Source organism: Salvelinus sp. IW2-2015, linkage group LG1 (genome assembly GCF_002910315.2).
Source record: "Salvelinus sp. IW2-2015 linkage group LG1, ASM291031v2, whole genome shotgun sequence".
Taxonomy (NCBI): Eukaryota; Metazoa; Chordata; class Actinopteri; order Salmoniformes; family Salmonidae; genus Salvelinus; species Salvelinus sp. IW2-2015.
The window spans coordinates 25,977,560-25,998,611 of NC_036838.1; the positions used below are offsets into that span (position 1 = coordinate 25,977,560).

The 21,052-nt window shown below is 45.3% G+C and overlaps 1 protein-coding gene across 1 annotated transcript in view; it reads left to right on the forward strand.

The window, feature by feature from the left end:
* LOC111963596 (contactin-2) overlaps positions 1–21,052 on the forward strand; it is a 98,548-nt gene that overhangs the window by 49,473 nt on the left and 28,023 nt on the right. Inside the window, exon 2 of the mRNA XM_023987133.2 lies at positions 18,304–18,432. Within this exon, the coding sequence (XP_023842901.1) occupies positions 18,375–18,432 (58 nt within the window). The 5' untranslated portion in view covers positions 18,304–18,374. The remainder of the gene's footprint in view (positions 1–18,303; positions 18,433–21,052) is intronic.

Sequence of the window (21,052 nt, forward strand, 5' to 3'; positions counted from 1 at the left end):
TATCCCGTGCCGCCCTTCATTTATGGTTTTAGTTGGAGGTGGTCATTGGAGGGGATACAGAAGCGGGAGTGAACTATGTGGTGTGGGGACAGCGTCCGGAGCCTGACCACCACCGTGTCAGATGCCCACCCAGACCCTCCCCTGGACTTTGTGCTGTGCGCCCGGCGTTCGCACCTTGAGGGGGGTTCTGTCACGTTCCTGACCGTTTTCTCTTGTTTTGTATGTCTTTATTTGTCAGGGCGTGAGTGTTGGGTGGGTAGTCTATGTTTTGTATTCTATGTTGGGTTTTGTGTTCGGCCTGGTATGATTCTCAATTAGAGACAGGTGTGTATCGTTTGTCTCTGATTGAGAGTCATACTAAGGCAGCCAGGGTTTCACTGGGGTTTGTGGGTGTTTGTTCCTGTGTCAGTGTTTGGGCCACACAGGACGGTTGAAGGTTAGTCACGTTTGTTGTTTTGTAGTTTTGTAGTGTCTTGTTTGCTGTTTTCATTAAAAGTATGATTAATCACCAATCCGCATCTTGGTCCGATCCATGCCCTCCTCGTCTGAGGAGGAGAACAACAATGACTGCCTTTACACATACCCTTTTTTAATATTCAGGAATGATCAAAGGGCCAGTTTAATAAAATAAAATAAAATCCAAATCTGGAGGGACACCATTTGAATAGCCCTGCTCTAAACTATGTAAACACTAAATCTGGCCATACATTCTAATCCCTAAATCCCAACTCTAAACTCTATCTGTAGGATATAGAGCTGTGATTATAATGCTGATATTGATTTGTGCTTATGTCTTTTCAACAATAGGTTTGCAGTAGTCACATCTGAGCTTTCTGAACTCTGTCCTCAGCATGGTCAAACGTTGCCCTTAGAAGTGGTGTGTGCAGGAATGGCGGGTGTGTGGACAGCCAAGCGTATAATTGTGTTTGTGTTTGACAGTGTATATGTGTGTGTGTCCATCAGTTTGAATGTGGAAAACCCTCTAAAACCCTCTAACTCTTTCATAGTTTCATACTTCAGTCTGGTTGGTACTGCCCCAGTGACTAACTGACAGCCAATGTGGAACATCCTAGAATGATTCAATACATAATGCATGACCAGCACAAGTTTTCCTGCCGTCTGGTTGGCGTGTGTGTGTGTGTGTGTGTGTGTGTGTGTGTGTGTGTGTGTGTGTGTGTGTGTGTGTGTGTGTGTGTGTGTGTGTGTGTGTGTGTGTGTGTGTGTGTGTGTGTGTGTGTGTGTGTGTGTGTGTGTGTGTGTGTGTGTGTTGTGTGTGTGTGTGATGTATTTAGCTCAGACTTGGTCATGGACTTGGAGGTTCACCGTCAGTGTCTGTCCATGTCAGTGACTACCGGTCTGAGATGCCCAGGGCCAGACACAGAGACACAGAGAGAGAATGTGATACACACATCCTTGCCAACTCTGACAACATCATTCTGTGCCATGTGGCGGCTGGGGGTGGGGGATTGAGTCGGGGTGGGGAGTAGTTCACAGTGTGAGAGAGAAAGTAAGTAAGCGAGTGAGCGAGCGAGAGAGAGAGAGAGTCAGGGAAGGACACTGAGTGAGTATATGACAAAGTGCCTGTGTATCTTGTGACGGCCCTGAATTTGTCTGAACCATCTCTGCTTCTCCTTCCAATAGGGCGCTTCCCCTTTAACTCCCAATTAAATAGCCAGCATCAGATGCGAAAAAGGTAGTTGTGATGGTGGTGCGAATGAAGATGTGTTCAACCGTCAGTTCCGAAGCTTCTTTACTCCGTTTGTTTTGTTGTATTTAAAAGTGTGCTTTGTAGCTTTGTCTCAAGTTTAAGCAGGATCGGATCCACTCATTTCTTCCTTTGGACTACACATCCCATTTGGTCTCCGCTGTTTCGTCGTGGCCTTTCTGTGCTGGAAATCTGTTGGCAGATTGAATTGTCTGACTACAACTTTTTTGCATACGGTATTTCATTTGTTTGAGTGTGATTTATACCGTGCTGATTTGTGGTCAGTTGTATAAGGGCACAAGGCAAGACCCAGGAGGCAGATGGTTAGAGTCTTTGTAGTTTATTTATAATCCAAAAGGTGTAGGCAGGAGAATGGTCGTGGACTGGCAAAAGGTCAAAACCAGATTCTGAGTCCAAGAGGTAATGAGTGGCAGACAGGCTCGAAGTCAGGGCAGGCAGAAGGGTCAGGCACATGGGCACGGAGTCCAGAAAAAACAGGCAAGGGTCAAAACCGGGGAAGACTAGAAAAAGAGAATAGAAAACAAGGGCATCGGAAAACACGCTGATTGACTTGAAAACATACGAGACAAACTGGCACAGAGAGAATAAATACACTGGGGAAATAAGCGACACCTGGAGGAGGTGGAGACAATCACAAGAACAGCTGAAACAGAACAAAGCATGATAGTACCCCCCCCCTCTAGGGATGCCACCTGGTGTCCTACCTGGGCACATACCTGGCTGACGGGGGTGTCGACGATGAAAATTGGCGATGAGGCACGAGTCAAATATGTCTTTAGCAGGAAACCAGCACCTCTCCTTTGGACCATAACCCTCCCAGTCAACCAGGTACTGGAAACCCCTGCCCCGTGGTCAAACCCGCAGGAGGTGTCTCACCGTATATGCCGGCTGGACATCAATGACCCGGGGGGAGGGATGGGCCTAGAAACAGAAGACAGAGGACTGTGAGACAAGGGCTTAATCCTGGACACATGAAAAGTAGGGTGAACACGGAGGGTACGGGGCAACAGCAGATGGATAGCAGTTGGACTAATGACTCTAGAAATGGGGAAAGGACCAATGAAAGGAGGGGAAAATTTACGGGGTTCTACCCAGAGGGGTAGGCCCCGAGTGGACAACCATACCCTCTGCCCGACCCAATAGCGAGGAGCCAGAGTCCAGTGGCGGTCTTCTTGTCCACGATACCTGGAGGTTTTCTTGAGAAGAGCTCTTTTCCAGGTACGCCAACAGCGACGGACGAACATCTGGGCTGAAAGTATGTTGACCTTCACTTCTTGCTCTGGGAAGAGCGGGGGCTGATATCCCATGGAGCATTCGAAGGGGGATAGTCCAGTAGCCGAGCAGGGGAGAGTGTTCCTGGCATATTCAACCTAGACCAGTTGCTGACTCCAGGTGGCGGGGTTACTGGCAACAAGACCTCGGAGTGCCGTCTCCATATCTTGATTAGCTCGCTCCGCCTGGCCGTTGGACTGGGGATGAAACCCGGACAACAGGCTGACCAACGACCCGATGAGGGTACAGAACGCCTTCCAGAATCGGGATGAAAGCTGATGACACCAATCTGAGACAATGTCGACCAGGAGTCCATGGATTCGGAAGACGTGCTGCACGGAAGGTAATTTAGGAAGAGGAATGAAATGGGTGGCCTTGGAGAACCTGTCAACCACCGTCAGGATGGTGGTGTTGCCATCTGACGGAGGAAGCCCAGTGACAAAATCCAGGGAAATATGGGAACAGGGGCGATGAGGAACAGGAAGTGGCTGAGGGAGACCAGACGGAGCTTGCCGTGGAGTCTTGATTTGAGCACACACCATGCATGCGGCAACGAAGGCCGAGACATCAGGAGCCATGGTGGACCACCAGAAGCACTGTTGGAGGAAAGCCAGGGTACGACGAGCACCAGGATGACAGGTAAGCCTGGAGGAGTGAGCCCATTCCAGGACTTGGGACCGGACCGTGTCAGTAACGAATATCCGGTTAGCCGGGCCTCCCCCAGGGTCCGGCTGGGAACGTTGTGCTTTGCGAACCAGAGCCTCAATACCTCAGACGATCGCAGCCACCAAACATGAGGCAGGGAGAATGGTCTCTGATTCTGAGGGTGTGGCAGCAAAACTGTACAGACGGGAAAGGGCGTCCGGCTTCACATTTTTGGACCCTGGGCGGTAGGAGATGGTTAAATTAAACCTAGTGAATAACAGAGCCCACCGGGCCTGCCTAGAGATAAAGCACTTGGCTGTGCGGAGATATTCCAAATTCTTGTGGTCGGTCCAAACCAAAAATAGATGTTCCGCCCCTTCCAGCCAATGCCTCCACTCCTCCAGGGCCATCTGTACTGCTACTCCCATGTTGGAAGTGTCAACCTCCACCACAAACTGACGGGTCGGATCCGGATGGATGAGGATGGGGGCAGTGGTGAATCGTTGCTTCTAATCCACAAAAGCCTTGTTTGCTGCTGGTGACCCATGTGAACGGTACCTTGGGAGAGGTGAGTGCAGAGAGGGGAGCCGCCAGGTCACTGGACAGGTAGCAATGAAATGCCCCGCAGCAGCGCAATACAGAAAACTGTTGGAGCTTAGCCCATGTGAAGGTTCCCTAGGCGATAATCTAGCTCTTTCCAGTTGCGTAGGTTCTGGTGTATCCAACTCACGCGTCGTCGGTGATTCTTGAGGGAGCTCGGGTGGCTTCGGATCCTCTCAGAAAAACCATCCTCGGGGACTTCCGGGTTCCCTCGGAGGTGAGCGAGCCACTGTGGATGAACGAGTGTGCCCGAGACCAGACCTCCTCTCACAACTGCGTTCTCTTAGGCGTCCATCAATTCTATTGGTGAGGGCAATGAGGGAGTTGAGGTCCACCGGTAATTCCCGAGCAGCTAGCTCATCTTTTACCACCTCAGATAATCTGTGAAGAAAAGTTTCGAACAGAGACTCCGGATTCCAGGCAATCTCGACGGCCAACGTGCGAAAATCAACCGCTTAGTCTGCCACACTACGGGAGTTGACATAATTCAAGAAGTTTACTGGGCGCCTCTCTCCCGGATACCGGAGAATTGAATACCTTCCTCACTTCTGCCATGAAATCCTCCAGATGACAACAAATGGCGGATTGTTGCTCCCAAACTGCCGTAGCCCAGGAGAGCGCCCTTCCCGACATTAGCGTAATAACATCCGCTATCTTAGATTGGTCTGAAGGAAACGAAGATGGCTTTAGCTCATAAATAAGAGAGCACTGAGAAAGAAAACCCTGGCAGGTACCAGGATCCCCAGAATATCACTCCGGAGGAGGTAAGCAGGGTTCTCGGGGAGCCGGGGTAGGCTGTACAAGCTCACCACTAATAGGGGAAAAAATGACTGGGTGGTTGGGGTTTCTCAGAGGTAGCAGGCAGCCTCTGAGCTGACTCCCTGATTTGCTCTATAATCTCCTTAAACCCCTGGTCAGGGCGTTCCGTCAAGAAACGGAGCCCTTCCAGAAGGTCCTGTAACAGCTCCTCATGTCTCCCAATAGTGGCTCCCTGCAGGGAGACAGCTTGGTGGAGCTGGTCCAAGTCTGCTGGGTCTGTCATTGCCAGTTAGTACTGTAAGGTCACAAGGCGAGACCCAGAGGCAGACACAGGAGGCAGATGGTTAGAGTCTGTGTAGTTTATTTATAATCCAAAAGGAGTAGGCAGGAGAATGGTCGTGGACAGGCAAAAGGTCAAAACCAGATTCTGAGTCCAAGAGGTAAAGAGTGGCAGACAGGCTTGAAGTCAGGGCAGGCAGAAGGGTCAGGCAGGCGGGTACAAAGTCCAGAAAAAACAGGCAAGGGTCAAAACCAGGAAGACTAGAAAAAGAAAATAGAAAACAGGAGCATGGGAAAACACGCTGCTTGACTTGAACACATACAAGACGAACTGGCACAGAGAGACAGGAAACACAGGGATAAATACACTGGGGAAATAAGCGACATCTGGAGGAGGTGGAGACAATCACAAGAACAGGTGAAACAGATCAGGGCGTGACAAGTTGTAGTTGAAGACTACTGAGATTTGATACTCTTTAGGGTTGTGTGATAAAAGAGTTTGATATTTTGATTGTATGATTGAGACTGGGTTTACGCTACACTTTTATGAACGGACAAACATTGCGTGACTAAGGTCACTTGAATTCACTGAACTCCTCTACCGGGCTGGAATCTTTTAGGCCTGAGGTACAGACTTTTCTTGAGGAACCAGAGCTCATTGTTTGTTATATTATTATGTGTGATCATTTATGTTGGTAATACAACCCATGCAAAATAACAGTTGTTTGAAGTAATTTCCAATGTTTTAAGGATGTATGAAAAGTGTATGTCCATACTGACTTTTACATGAGTCCTTCGTATTGGTGTAGACTTCACGGACCAGATGGGACTCATTCGCTCACAAACAAAAAGGAGAAAGCAATATTTTCTCTGGTAGGCACAACCTACCTGGCACCCCTACAAAAAATAACCGCAAGTCAAAACCAATACAGTCTGTGCCTGCCAATGTATGTGTGTAGAGTACTCTTTGTCTGTCAGATTTACAAGCCCAATAGTGTGAATTGTAGTCAAACAATTTAAAGTCAGGTTGAGTGTCAATTCCATATACCCCGGAAGATATACTGTGTGTGCATGTGCAGGATAATGCTAATGTGACTGTCACAGATATCTGTCTGAGGTGCTACATCTTCCAGCTGTGAAATTGACGTGATGTGCATTATATTATTAGGTGTTGAAATCTGGAGCTATTTAACAATTTACCTGTGAAATTGCAGCTAAGCAGTCCCTGACCTTCCTTACTAAGGTGTGGTAATGATCTCTTACCTTGATGTGTGTGTGGTGTGGTGACTGTGTGTGTGTGTGGTGTGTGTGTGTGTGTGTGTGTGTGTGTGTGTGTTGTGTGTCGTGTGTGTGTGAGTGTGTGTTGTTAGTTTGTGTGTGTGTTGTTGTGTGTTGGTGTGTGTGTGTGTAGGTCGTGTGTGTGTGTGTGTTGTGTGTGTGTGTGTTGTGTGTGTGTGACTTGTTGTGTGTGTGTGTGACGTTGGTGTGTGTGGTGTTGATGTTCATGAACGTAAGTTATGATTCCAGTTTCATGCTGCCATGTGCTTTCATCTCACCGCCTGCCCAATATCAGCCCATCTCCATCTTCCCCAAGCTTCTTTTATCTTTGAATCAACAGCCTAAGGGATTCAGGGTGTGTGTGTGTAGTGGTGCTTGGTGTGTGTGTGGTGTTATATGTGGTGTGTGTGTTGTGAGCTGTTCTGTGTGTGTGGTGTGTGTGTGTGACTATCTTATAGTTAGAGTTGTACGTGTGTGTGTGGTGTGTGTGTGTGTGTGTTTGTGTGTGTGTGTGTGTGTGTGTGTGTGTGTGTGTGTGTGTGTGTGTGATATTCAGAGAGGTGTATGATGTAGAAGCCATCCAAAGCTCCCAATCACCACAGTTCATCCCAGAGATGGATTTAGGGAGCAGATCAGTGTTTTGTTTGATGTTCTCAGGGGGACTGGCAGGGACAGCTAACTCCCTCTGCTTTCTCATCAAACACCTGCTAAAGAGATGGTTATCGCCAAGAAGACAGGAGATTTCAGAGCAGCCTGTGCGTGTGCGTGTACGTGTGTGTGTGTGTCTGTGTGTGTCACCCGCACCTAAGGCCAGAGCAGACAGGATATTAGTTGTCACCACAGAGGGTAGGGCAGGACTGTTGGGATCTTAGCTGATAAAAAATGACTTCAATAATTAAAGGTTTTGTCTTCTGGTGTCCCTGTCAGTCATCTCCTTCCCACCACCTTTTTCATCCTCTCCTCCTCCCTCTCTCCTCCCCCCTGCACAGAGTGGTGTCCCAAACAGCTCACCTGGGGTGGTAAGTGCCATTATGAGAGTGTCCTGTGTGTGTGTGGTCCTTGTGGGAGTGTGTGTCCTGTCGGCAGATGTCTGGGCTGAGCTAAAAGCTCAATGGCCTCAGGCAGTCCTTCCCTCCTTTATGGAGCATGACAACTTTAGAGGGAGGGATGGAGGGCTGGAGGGCTGGAGGGCTGGAGGGAGGAGAAGGTAGACAAGGAGAGGGCTGAACAATGGTGGGGATAGATGGTGGGGGTAGATGGAAAAAGAGGTGTTGTGGTGTCTGTCTGTGGGATGTGGTTTGGGATGGAGCATTATAAACGACACATATGAACGTCAATTGGCAAAAGTACCATCAACCACACTCAAATCAAATTMTATTGGTCGCGCACACATGGTTAGCAGATGTTAATATGGCTGAGATCCCGTTAACGGGATCGACTTGACAACAGACAGTGAAAGTGCAGGGTGCGAAATTCAAACAACAGAAATCTCCTAATTAAAATTCCTCAAACATACAAGAATTTTACACCATTTCAAAGATAAACTTGTTGTTAATCCCACCACAGTGTCCGATTTCAAAAAGGCTTTACGACAAAAGCACACCATCTGATTATGTTAGGTCAGTACCTAGTCACAAAAAACACAACKATTTTTCAAGCCAAAGAGAGGAGTCACAAAAGCAGAAATAGAGATAAAATGATTCACTAACCTTTGATGATCTTCATCAGATGACACTCATAGGACTTCATGTTACACAATACATGCATGTTTTGTTTGATAAAGTTCATATTTATATAAAAAAAACTGAGTTTACATTGGCGCGTTACATTCACTAGTTCCAAAAACATCCAGTGATAGTGCATAGCCACATCGTTTCAACAGAAATCTCATCATAAATGTGATGAAATAAAGTTATACACATGGAATTATAGATATACCTCTCCTTAATGCAACCGCTTGTCAGATTTCAAAAAAACTTTACGGGAAAAGCAAACCATGCAATAATCTGAGACGGAGCTCAGAACAATAAAATTGGCCGCCATATTGGAGTCAACAGAAACCAGAAAATACATGATAAATGTTTCCTTAACTTTATGAACTTCATCAGAATGCAGTCCTAGGAATCCCAGGTCCACAATAAATGCTTGATTTGTTCGATAATGTTCGTTATTCATGTCCAATTAGCTACTTTGGTTAGCGTGTTTGGTAAACAATTCCAAAGTCACAAAGCGCGTCCACTATAACGTGACGAAATGTCAAAAGTTCCTAACAGTCAGTAGAAACATGTCAAACGATGTATTGAATCAATCTTTAGAATGTTGTTAACATACATCATAAATAACGTTCAACCGGAGAATTACATTGACTTCAGTTGAGCGATGGAACGGAGCTGCCTCTCACGTGAACGCGCGTGTTCAATGCGTGGTCACCTCATGGCAGTGGTGAATCATTCCTGTCTCCTTCGGCCTCCTTCACATTAGAGTCATCAGACAAAGTTCTATTGACTGTTGACATCTAGTGGAAGCCGTAGGAAGTGAAAACTCATCCATATCTCGCTGTAATTTCAATGGGATCTTGGTTGAAAATCTACCAGCCTCAAAAAATCCAAACAGGAAGTGGAACTTCTCAGGTTTTGCCTGCCATATGAGTTATGTTATACTCACAGACATAAGTCAAACAGTTTTAGAAACTTCAGAGTGTTTCCTATCCAATACTAATAATAATATGCATAATTAGCAACTATGACTGAGGAGCAGGCCGTTTACTCTGGGCACTCTGTGCACCTTTCATCCAAGCTACTCAATACTGCCCCTGCAGCTATAAGAAGTTAATGACGAGTTCGGAGGGTACTATGGTTGTTAAATGCTGAGCTGCAGTCAATGAACAGCATTCTGACATAGGTATTCCTCTTGTCCAGATGGGATAGGGGTAGTGTGCCGTGTGATGGTGATTGCATCGTCAGTAGAACTTTTGGGGCGGTAAGCAAATCGGAGTGGATCTAGGGTATCAGGTAGGGTGGAGGTGATATGATCCTTGACTAGTCTCTCGAAGCACTTCATGATGACAGAAGTGAGTGCAATGGGGCGATAGTCATTTAGTTCAGTTACCTTAGCTTTCTTGGTAACAGGAACAATGGTGGCTATCTTGAAGCATGTGGGACAACAGACTGGGATAGGGATTGGTTGAATATGTCAGTAAACACACCAGCCAGCTCGTCTGCGTATGCTCTGAGGACACGGCTAGGGATGCCATCTGGGCCGGCAGCCTTGCGAGGGTTAACACGTTTAAATGTTTTACTCACGTTGGCCACAGAGGAGAGCCGACAGGCTTTGGTAGAGGGCTGTGTCAGTGGCACTGTATTGTTCTCAAAGCAAGCAAAGAAGTTGTTTAATTTGTCCTGGGAGCAAGACGTCAATGTCCGCGACGGGGCTGGTTTTTCTTTGGTAATCCGCCATTGACTGTAGACCCTGATACATACGTCTCATGTTTGAGCCGTTGCATTGCGGTTCTACTTTGTCTCCAATACTGACGCTTTGCTTGTTTGATTGCCTTGCGGAGGGAATAGATGCACTGTTTGTATTCGGTCATGTTTCCAGTCGCCTTGCCATGATTAAAGTGGTGGTTCGCACTTTCAGTTTCGTGTGAATGCTGCATAAATCCACAGTTTCTGGTTAGGGAACGTTTTAATTTATTTTAATTTTTTATTTTTTATTTAACCTTTATTTAACCAGGAAGGGCTCATTGAGATTTAAAATCTCTTTTTCAAGAGGCGTCCTGGCCAAGATAGGCAGCACCAGTCATTACAAAAATTAACAGACAGACAACAAAAAAAAAACTACAAGTAATTAGTAAAAAACCATTGAGTTCACAAGAGTATAACAATATCAAACAGCAAATTAAAAACATTGACAGGTTCAGGGAATCAGCCTCAAAATCCTTCATCCAGTGATTTAAAAATTACCAATCGGGCAATTCTTCCAGTTTAAAAGTATTTTGTAAGGTGTTCCAAGACGATGGCGCAGAGTACATAAAAGAACCTTTTACCAAATTCAGTTCGGACATTTGGAACAGTTAGCAGGATAAAGTCTAGCGACCGAAGAGAGTACCCACCACATTTCTGAACACATAAAAATGTCCAATAAAAGGTAGTAAACCCAAAATGGCTTGTAAATAAAAGTATACCAGTGACTGAGCCTACGAGTGACTAGAGAAGGCCAGCCAACCTGGTATACAATGTGCAGTGGTGCGTAAGGGTTTGCAGTTTAAAAAAATCTCAAAGTGCCAATGGTAAAGAGTGTCAATTGATCTCAAACACTGAGCGGAAGCATTCATATATAAAATCCCCATAGTCTAGTAAAGGCATAAATGTAGCTGATACTAGCCCTCCTTCTGGCTTCAAAAGAAAAACAGGCCTTATTCCTTAAAATAAAATCCCAATTTCAGCTTCAATTTTTTTTGTAATTTGTTGAATATGCAATTTAAAGAGAGAGGCCGTCATCAATTAAGAATTCCAAGATATTTATATGAAGGTTACAACCAATCTCCTTGCCCTGACAGGTAGTAATAGGTGAAAGGTTCAGAGGTCTATTTCTTGCATTAGAAAACACCATTAGTTTATTTTTGTCAGTATTGAGGATAAGCTTCAATTGACACAAGGTATGTGAACAGTATATAAAAAGCAGTTTGCAAGTTCTGGAAAGCTTTGTAAGAGATGAGGCACAACAGTAAATAACAGTATCATCAGCATAAAAATGAAGTTGTGCATTTTGGACATTTTTGTCTAAATCATTTATATAAAATAGTGAATAAGAAGAGAGACCAAGTAGAGAGCTTGGGGCACATCCCATTCAGGACAGACAATTTAACAGACATAAGCCCATCAAATTGAGTGCACTGAGTTCTATCAGACAGATAGTTAGCAAACCATGCAACTGCATGCTCCGAAAGACCGACACTCCAACAATCTCTGCTTAGTATAGCATGACAACTGTATCAAAAGCCTTAGAGAGATCAATAAAAAGTGAGACGACAGTGCTGTTTTTTGTCAAGGGCTTCAGTGATATCATTTAAAACCTTCATGGCTGCTGTAATTGTGCTATGCTTTTTCCTGAAGCCGATTGGTACATTGATAAATAGAGTTAGTAAATAAAAACTCTTTTAGCTGTTCACTTACAAGGGTTTCAAGTATTTTCACCAGGGGTGACAGCTTTGAGATTGGCCTATAATTATTTAAAAGAGTTGGATCTTAATAGTCACAGAGGGTACGACATCTCCGATGCACTTGCTAATAAACTCACTCACCGAGTCAGCGTATACAGTTGAAGTTGGAAGTTTATCATCACTATCCCTTAGCTTATCGTATTGTTCGTCTTGAATAGGCAGTCTTGGATCAGTAGTCTTATACGTTGTTTGTGCTAGAGAGTGTTCCTTATCTGCTTTGCATTTCATACTTACCAATACATTAAATCGGTTTAAACAAATTTGACATTATCCTAGAAACAATTCCCTGTTTTAGTCAAGTTTAGGATGACCACTTATTTTAAAAATGTGAATGTCAGAATCAATGTGGAGAATGATTCATTTCAGCTTTTATTTATTTTTGGTCACATTCCCAGTGAGGTCAGAGGTTTACCATACACTCAATTAGTACTTGGTAGGCATTGCCTTTAAATTGTTTAACTTGGGTTAAACACTTTGGGTAGCCTTCCACAAGCTTCCCATAATAAGTTGGGTGAATTTTGGCCCAATCCTCCTGACAGAGCTGGTTTAACAGAGTCAGGTTTGTAGGCCTCCTTGCTCGCACACACTTTTTCAGTTCTGCCCACACATTTTCTATAGGATTGAGGTCAGGGCTATGTTATGGCCACTCCAATTCCTTGACTTTGTTSTCCTAAAACCATTTTGCCACAACTTTGGAAGTATGCTTGGGGTCATTGATGATTTTGAAGACCCATTTGCGACCAAGCTTTAACTTCCTGACTGATGTCTTGAGATGTTGCTTCAATATATCCACATAATATTCGTACCTCATAATGCCATCTATTTTGTGAAGTGCACCAGTCCCTTCTGCACCAAAGCAGCCCCGCAACATGATGCTGCCACCCCCATGCTCCAAGGTTGGGATGGTGTTCTTCAGCTTGCAAGCTTCCCCCTTTTTCCTTCAAACATAACGATGGTCATTATGCCAAACAGTTATATTTTTGTTTCATCAGACCGGAGGACATTTCTCCAAAAAGTACGATCTTTGTCCCCATGTGCAGTTGCAAACCATAGTCTGGCTTTTTTATGGCAGTTTTGGAACAGTGGTTTCTTCCTTGCTGAGCGGCCTTTCAGGTTATGTCGATATAGGACTCGTTTTACTGTTTTTATAGATACTTTTGTACCTGTTTCCTCCAGCATCTTCACAAGGTCCTTTGCTGTTGTTCTGGGATTGATTTGCACGTTTCGCTCCAAAGTACGTTCATCTCTAGGAGACAGAATGCATCTCCTTCCTGAGCGGTATGATGGCTGCGTGGTCCCAGGGTGTTTATACATGCATACTATTGTTTGTACAGATGAACGTGGTACCTTCAGGCGTTTGGAAATTGCTCCCAAGGATGAACCAGACTTGTGGAGGTCAAACATTTTTTTCTGTGGTCTTGGCTGATTTCTTTTGATTTMACCATTATGTCAAGCAAAGAGGCACRGAGTTGACTCAAATGATGTCAATTAGCCTATCAGAAGCTTTTAAACCCATTACATAATTTTCTGGAATTTTCCAAGCTGTACAGTCAACTTAGTGTATGTAAACTTCTGACCCACTGGAATTGTGATACAATGAATTYTAAGTGAATTAATCTGTATGTAAACAATTGTTGGAAAAATTACTTGTGTCATGCACAAAGTAGATGTCCTAACCGACTTGACAAAACTATAGTTTGTCAACAAGAAGTTGGTGGAGCTGTTGAAAAAGGAGTTTTAATGACTCCAACCTAAGTGTATGTAAACTTCCGACTTCAACTGTACATCAATGTTGTTGTCTGAGGCTATCCGGGGACATATCCCAGTCCACGTGATCGAAGCAATCTTGAAGCGTGGAATCCGATTGGTCAGACCAGCATTCTATTGACCTAAGCTTGGGCGTTTCCTGTTTTAGTTTCTGTCTGTAGGATGGGAGCAACAAAATGGAGTCATGGTCAGACTTGCCGAAGGCAGGGCGGGGGAGGGCTTTGTGTGCATCCCTGAAGTTTGTGTAGCAATGATCCAGAATGCTACCAGCTCATGTCGCACATTCGATATGCTGATAGAATTTTGGAAGTATTGTTCTTAGGTTAGCTTTGTTAAAATGCCCAGCTACAATAAATGCAGCCTCGGGATGTATGGTTTCCAGCTTACATAGAGTCCAGTGAAGTTCTTTCAGGGCCGACGAAGGATCTGCTTGGGGGGGGGGGGGGGGTATACGACTGTGATTATAATCGAAGAGAATTCTCTTGGAAGATAATGCGGTCGGCATTTGATTGTAAGGAATTCTAGGTCAAATGAACAAAAGAACTTCAGTTCCTGTATGTTGTTGTGAATACACCATGAGTCGTTAATCATAAGGCATACACCCCCGCCCTTCTTCTTACCAGAGAGATGTTTGTTTRTGTCGGAGCGATTCGTGAAGAAACCGGGTGGCTGTACCGACCCTGACAACTTATCCAGAGTGAGCCATGTTTCCGTGAAACAGAGAATGTTACAATCTCTGATGTCTCTCTGGATGGCAACTCGTGCCCTAATTTCGTCCACCTTGTTATCTAGAGATTGGACATTGGCAAGTAATATGCTCGGAAGCGGTGMATGGTGTGCTCGCCTTCTGATTCTGACCAGTAGGCCGCTCCATCTGCCTCTCCTGCGGCGACCACGTTATTTTGGGTCGGCCTCTGGGATAAGATCGCATGTCCAGGGTGGTCCAAAGGACACGCTTCGGGAAAGACGRATTCCTGGGCGTAATGATGGTAAGTTGACATCGCTTTAATATCCAATAGTTCTTCACGCCTGTATGTAATAACACATGAGATTTTCTGGGCTAACAATGTAAGAAATAATACATAAAATAACAAATAACTGCATAGATTTCTAAGGACCTGAAACGAGGCGACCATCTCTGTMAGCGCCATTGCGCAGTCTGTGTTGACTCAGTGTATATGAATGGAGGATAGGAACACATAGGAGAATACTATGAAAAGGAGGGGAGAGAAGAGAGGGAGTGAGCTGCAGAGATTTCTCCAGCAATCAGACCAACACTCCACTCCACACAAGTGAAGTCGGTGTTAACTCAAGCACTCAACTACAGCATACCCCCCCCCCCCACACACACACACACACACACTAGCCTTGCACACTGCAAAGATGGAATACAGCACCAGCCACCCTTTACAGTACCAGCCGCCCTTTACTGTGATCCGGACCCAGTCATCCATATTATGTGAAGAATGTGCAGATAATGGTGGATAACTGAGGGGCCTCTGGGAAAACACCCACACTGACAGAGGAGCATCCTTAAAAGGCTTAGCTCGGTCTCCAGCCATCCATACTGTGTGGAGAGCGTGTGTGTGGCGTTTTGTTGATAGCGAAGGGGCTGCTAAGAGCACTGCAGTATAGCCGGCTGAACCCAAACTGAGAAAATGAGCATCAGAGTGGTAGAGTGGTACACGTTGAGTCTGTAATCAGCCATCAGAGACACTCAGACAAATTATTTCATTTTGGCTACTGCGAATACAGTGTCTTATAAGCCCTGTGGGCTGTGCATCCTTGCATGAACACTAATAATAAAATCAATCGCACATGAATCTAATTTCAGATCTGTGTGTGTGTGTGTGTGTGGTGTGTGTGTTGTGTGTGTGTGTGTGTGTGTGTGTGTGTGTGTGTGTGTGTGTGTGTGTGTGTGTGTGTGTGTGTGTGTGTGTGTGTGTGTGTGTGTGTGTGTGTGTGTGTGTGTGTGTGTGTGTGGTGTGTGTGTGTGTGTGTGTGTGTGTGTGTGTGTACCCTCTCTTTGCTGCTCACTCTAAACTGTAGAATCACCAATCTGGGCCCTCTCCTCTCCAGAGACACAATCAGTTTTTAACCACTCCTCATAAACAGCCCATCTGTGGTCCTTGGTTAAGTTGCTTGGACCAGCCGGCCCCCAGAAACAGCCCAGAATAATTCAGCCGAGATCAAAACAGACAACAATGATCTAAGGTCAGTTTTGTGATTTCCCCCTTGTGGTCATAGGATTAGGAGAGGGTAAAGCAGGTCCTAGATCAGTGCCCACGGGAGGAACGCTTCCTGTCTAGACTGGAACAGTGCTGGTTCCATTACTGTTATCTGTCAGAATGTGTCAGAGTTCTGAGTTCCAATTACAGGAGCAGAGAGATGAGGAGGAGAGGAAGAGCGAGGAAGAGAGYAAGAGGTGTGCACTGATGGGTGACTCACCCTGAGGATCGTCAATGGGACACAATATTCCCCAGCGCTACACACAGAGATGGAAGGGCCTGCACTGACTGCACGTATTGGACAGATTTTACCCTGATACGACAATTCATATGGACCGATTTACAGGAAACTCTCATTCCCTGAGGGGTGAGACGTGTTTTGTTCAGTTGTGGTTCCGTTGATTACTAAATGCACAACACCTGGTTGTCGGTAGTCGGTTTGGCTGGCAATGAGATGCGTATGGAAATCATCAGGTGCAACAAATTGACGGCGTTGATCTTTAAAGTGACGCACCTGCATCTGCAGGAGTCGTGAAGGAGTCACGTTCCATTGCAAAGCAACCAGATACTTTTCCTGGTTGTCACTGCTAACTAATTGTCTGGTCATGTCGTCATTTCAGTGTATCCAAGCCCTATTACAGCATGTCATATGAATGTTTCTATCTACTTTGTGCTGACTGTTGAACCAGACCCAGTTGTTTGGCTGTGGTGTGAGGAAGGTGTGAGAGCAATGTGACATGCTGCTCCGCTCTCATCTCCTCCTTCCACAGTCATTAAGCTGTGAGCTGATTTGATGAGATATATCTCTCTGTCTTTGCCTGGCTCGCTTTTTGTCTGTTTTTCTCTCCTCTCTCTGCTCTTTTTATTGCCATCTTTCTCTTTCTCTCTTCCCTATCCCCCCCTCTCATATCTTTATCTCACTCCCTTTCCTATCCCCCCCTCGCTCTCTGTGTTTAATAACAGTAGTATCCAGTGAAGTGTCAGAAGGTGACAGTTTCGGGAGAGTGGGAGAGCACAGAGGGAGAACACAGGCTGACAGAGTAGATTATGTTAGCCGGGTCTGTCCAGGGAATTCTGCCATGGAGTAACTTGTTCCTGGTCTGTAAATGAGCCTACTAGGCTGTGAGCTGTCTGGAGAAGTTCCGACAGATGTACTAGATCAATTCTACCTTCCGTGCCAGCTTCCGAGTAAAAGAGCCAGAACCTTCCTGGCTTATTGATGTTTCTTTCTAAAGACCTTGGACCTATTGGATTTGAAGAGAATAAAACACTTCATGAATGAAAACTTTCTCATTGATTCCCACGATCGTGTTAGACTATTGTGTTTTTAAGTWATTTTTTGCCATTGAATGCGGATTTTAGATTAGGTGGAAGTGTTTTTAGTGAGTGTTTTGCCATCATTTCCAGCTGAGAGAGAGAAAACGAGACAGGAAAGGAGAGGAGGGTAAGAGAAAGAGGGAGGGAATATAAGAAGGTCAGAGAAGACATTGTCAAGGAGTTGTTCTGTTTGCACCTTGTGAAAGAGTCATACATTGAACGTAAGAGCACTACGATATATTTAAGAGCAATACGATTTATTTCAGCTCCACAAAAATCCAGCTTAAAACACTGCGAATGCTCTTACCTCGCCCATTTTTCCCGCAAGCTGCTTTTTCACATTGCCAGAGAGAGATAATTGCAACGCTGTGTACCAAGAATGACCCATACTATCTGTTTGTCTATCTACCTTAGGCTATAGTGTTTATTCTGTAATGTAACCTGGAGTAGAGCGGGGGAAGACAGTCACCTGGTTGTGTGAAAGGCAGCGGGAGATATAGCTATTGAAGAGAGAAGGCCACTGGAGCATACGTAGCAAGGGTGCGTGTCAAATGGCACCCTACTGCTTATATAGCACACTACTTTTGACCGAGGCCCATAAGGCTCTGGTCAAAAGTAATGCACTATGTATTGGACAGCAGGAGTGGTAGAGATACTCTTAATGATCGGCTATGAAAAGCCAACTGACATTTACTCCTGAGGTGCTGACTTGCTGCACCCTCGACAACTACTGTGATTATTATTATTTGACCATGCTGGTCATTTATGAACATTTGAACATCTTGGCCATGTTCTGTTATAATCTCCACCCGGCACAGCCAGAAGAGGACTGGCCACCCCTAGGTTTCTTCCTAGGTTTTGGCCTTTCTAGGGAGTTTTTCCTAGCCACCGCGCTTCTACACCTGCATTGCTTGCTGTTTGGGGTTTTAGGCTGGGTTTCTGTACAGCACTTCGAGATATCAGCTGATGTAAGAAGGGCTATATAAATACATTTGATTTGATTTGATTTATGGAATAGTGTGCCGTTTGGACAAACCCCAGCTGTAGTGTTACACATTGCTTCAGTCCACAGACATTAGAGACCCTGTACTGTGAGGATGTTTAGACAAATAGAGTGTGGCTGCTTATACAGTAGATCATGTGTTAGCAATAGAGAGCTAGCCTTGTCGTTCAACCAGGAATAAATCTGTATTTCTTTTTGTTCTTCACAGGCACTGATAAGCCTCTTCTCCTTCCTCCTGGTGTGGTTCTGATCCGGTTCAGTTCTGATCTGAGCGTGAGAATGGTGCGTTTGCTGATTCTGTTGAGCCTCAGCTCTTTAGCTCTGAGCTACGCTGTCGGTAAGTTCTCTCTCTCTCTCTCTCTCTCTCTCTCTCTCTCTCTCTCTCTTTTTGTTATATATTCTGTTTACCCTCCCTCCTCTCCACTCATCTCCTCCTGTCTTCTCTATTTCCCTCTCCTCCCTTTAGTCTTTTATTCTCCTTACCCTATGTTCCAATGTCAGTTCCGTTCCTCCTCACATCACCACTTACTGTCAGATCTCCTCTCACGTCCACTCCATTAGTTCGAATCTTTCAATACTACCAAGGAATGTGGCTACTGTCAGTCCTGGATGGTGAATTGGATAAAATGACATTTCCATAAAAGTGCTGTTCACTTCCTGAATTGACTAGTAAATTAGGATGGACTTCAGCTCCAGGCTACTTCCCCATCAATATGAACACATCCACTATCTCAGTCGTTGTTATTAAAATCTCCCTCTCCCACCCACATGCAACCTCTTTCAGTTATTGTGCTTCCCTATCCCCCACTGCCTCTCACTCCAGACACGTACACACACTCAACATGACCATGCATCTTATCAGATTGATGGTTTGGTGTGCCTTGGGTGGGTTTGAGGGTTGAGTGTGTGTCTGGAGAACCAAAAGTAAGGGTTCTGCGCCTCTGGGGGGCTTCAGGCCAGATTAAAATTTCATGTTGTTATTTTAGACCAGCGGGCACAAGGGATTCCATTTTTTTATTTTATTTTTTTATTTGARGACAGAGTTGAAATAATTCAGCGATCTCATGAATGATAGATGAAGATGGTGTAGCGTTCCTTTGTTCAAATGAACAAGATTTTCCACTGTTGCCAAATGTGCAGTTACGCATAGTCAATCCCTGTGGACAGCACACAGTCCATGAAATTGTAATTACTAGCTCCGTCAATGCTCCGTTGGTCTGTTGATGAAGTGAATCACACACACACACACACCGAACACACACATTACACACACACACACGCACACACACACACACACACACACACACACACACACCCAACACACACACATCACACGCACACACACACACAACACACACCAGCACACACACACACACACACCACACACCACACCACACACACAACCACACACATAACACACATACACACCACACATACACACAAAACAACACACAACACACACACACACACACACAACACAGCAGATAAACACAAACTAGTATAGTATTAAATCAATACTCAACAGACTGAGAGGATCACACATACATAAATCAGTTTAAAAAAACTAAACGTCCCTTTTTCAGGACCCTGTCTTTCAAAGAATTAATTCGTAAAATCCAATAACTTCACAGATCTTCATTGTAAAGGGTATGGCTACAAAACTGTTTCCCATGCTTTTTCAATGAACCATAAACCAATTAATGAACATTGCACCTGTGAACGGTGCGTTAAACAACTAACAGCTTACACATGGTAGGCAATTAAAGTCACAGTTATAAAAACTTAGGACACTAAAGAGGCCTTTTTTTCTACTGATTCTGGAAAAACACCAAAAGAAAGATGCCCAGGGTCCCTGCTCATCTGCGTGAACGTGCCTTAGGCATGCTGCAAGGAGGCATGAGGACTGCAAATGTGSCCAGGCAATAAATTGCAATGTTCGTACTGTGAGACGCCTAAGACAGCGCTACAGGGAGACCAGACGGACAGCTGATCGTCCTCATAGTGGCAGACTACGTGTAACAACACCTACACAGGATCGGTACAACGGAACATCACACCTGCGGGACAGATACAGGATGGCCACAACAACTGTCCGAGTTACACCAGGAACGCACAATCCCTCCATCAGTGCTCAGACTGTCCTCAATTGGCAGTGTGAGGCTGGACTGAGGGCTTGTAGGCCTGTTGTAATGCAGGTCCTCACCAGACATCACCGGCAACAATGTCGCCTGTGGTCACAAACCCACCGTCGCTGGACCAGACAGGACTGGCAAAAAGTGCTCTTCACCGACGAGTRGCGGTTTTGTCTCACCAGGGGTGATGGTCGGATTCGCTTTTATCGTCGAAGGAATGAGCGTRACACCAAGGCCTGTACTCTGGAGAGGGTCCGTCATGGTCTGGGGCGTTGTGTCACAGCATCATTGGACTGAACTTGTTGTCATTGCAGGCAATCTTAATGCTGTGCGTTACAGGGAAGACATCCTCCTCCCTCATGTGGTACCCTTCCTGCAGCCTCATCCTGACATGACCCTCCAGCATGACAATGCCACCAGCCATACTGCTCTTTCTGTGCATGATTTCCTGCAAGACAGGAATGTCAGTGTTCTGCCATGGCCAGCGAAGAGCCCGGATCTCAATCACATTGAGCACGTCTGGGACCTGTTGGATCGGAGGGTGAGGGCTAGGGCCATTCCCCCCAGAAATGTTAGAGAACTTGCAGGTGCCTTGGTGGAAGAGTGTGGTAACATCTCACAGCAAAGACTGGCAAATCTGGTGTAGTCCATGAGGAGGAGATGCACTGCAGTACTTAATGCAGCTGGTGGCCACACCAGATACTTACTGACTGTTACTTTTGATTTTGAACCCCCCTTTGTTCAGGGACACATTATTCCATTTCTGTCAGTCACATGTCTGTGGAACTTGTTCAGTTTATGTCTCAGTTGTTGAATCTTGTTATG